This window comes from Aphanomyces astaci (genome assembly GCF_000520075.1).
Source record: "Aphanomyces astaci strain APO3 unplaced genomic scaffold supercont1.58, whole genome shotgun sequence".
In the NCBI taxonomy this organism is placed as follows: Eukaryota; Oomycota; class Saprolegniomycetes; order Saprolegniales; family Verrucalvaceae; genus Aphanomyces; species Aphanomyces astaci.
The window spans coordinates 376254-377310 of record NW_009798321.1 but is presented as its reverse complement, the minus strand read 5'-3'; the positions used below and the strand labels follow the sequence as shown (position 1 = coordinate 377310).

At 44.2% G+C, this 1057-nt stretch overlaps 1 protein-coding gene across 1 annotated transcript in view; it reads left to right on the top strand.

Moving 5' to 3' along the window:
- Positions 1-402, top strand: part of H257_14523 (hypothetical protein) — a 5656-nt gene extending 5254 nt beyond the window's left edge. The window contains exon 6 of the mRNA XM_009842362.1: positions 12-402. Within this exon, the coding sequence (XP_009840664.1) occupies positions 12-256 (245 nt within the window). The 3' untranslated portion in view covers positions 257-402. The remainder of the gene's footprint in view (positions 1-11) is intronic.
- The last annotated feature ends 655 nt before the right edge of the window (positions 403-1057 follow it).

Genomic DNA, 1057 nt, shown 5'->3' with positions numbered 1-1057 from the left:
GATGGACGAAGCCACGGCGTCGATCGATGCCAACACGGACCGCCTGATCCAAGAAAGCATCCGCGACTCGTTCAAGGACTGCACGTGCCTCACGATTGCGCATCGCATCAACACCATCTTGGACAGCGACCGCATCCTCGTGATGGACAAGGGATCGGCGGCCGAGTTCGACACACCCGCGCAACTGCTCAAGAACCCCAACGGCATCTTCAATAACCTCGTCGAACATTGGCGTGATGACAACAAGTCGGCTTAGCCATGAGCTGCTGTAGAATTAGCGCGTCGAATCTACATACATGTACGGGAAATGCAACTGCAAGAATGACATTTACCACTTGATATTTTGCTGTCTTGCATTTCTTGCCTATGGAATGGTTATACACTCGGCCATCCAAAATAAATGAGTTCCTTCTGGAGCTACAAGTACGGCACGAGCTGTTATTCCATAACGATTCGACCCTGAGGTGATTAGTGCCAGTCGTATCAGGAGCTTGCAAAGTAAATACTTATTTGACTTTACTGTTAGGGGAAGTTCCAAGTAGTATTTCGAGTTTTCAGAAATAGCATGAGCCAATCAAAATTGATTTACCTCTTTTTTTCATGATTAAAGACGTCAATGACCTCTTTTTCTACTTTTGGTATAGTGAGTTGCGTAAAAAATCGCACAAAAAGAGGTAACAAAGTACTAAGTACTACCGGGTAGAAACTGTACTTGGAACCATTTTTCATTTTGCTAAAAATATCTACTACGAAGTATTGTACTACGTAGTAGGGGACAGTGGGGAAGATACACCAGGTCGACGATGATATCTCAATGAGTTTTAGTCCGTTTTAGGTGAAAGAGGTAAATAATAAAACTAGAATCTACATTGAATCGGTGCCAAAAATAGATAAAACGATATTTACCACGAAAACCACACTGCTTCTCAATCATGGCCCTGTCGGTGCACACCATTACCATGCTCTTGGCCTTGCTAAGACAAAATCAACGCGCGACATGTTGTTGTGCATGTACGTGTACCAATACGTCGAGGCTCCACTCATCCAAAGGGTAGTA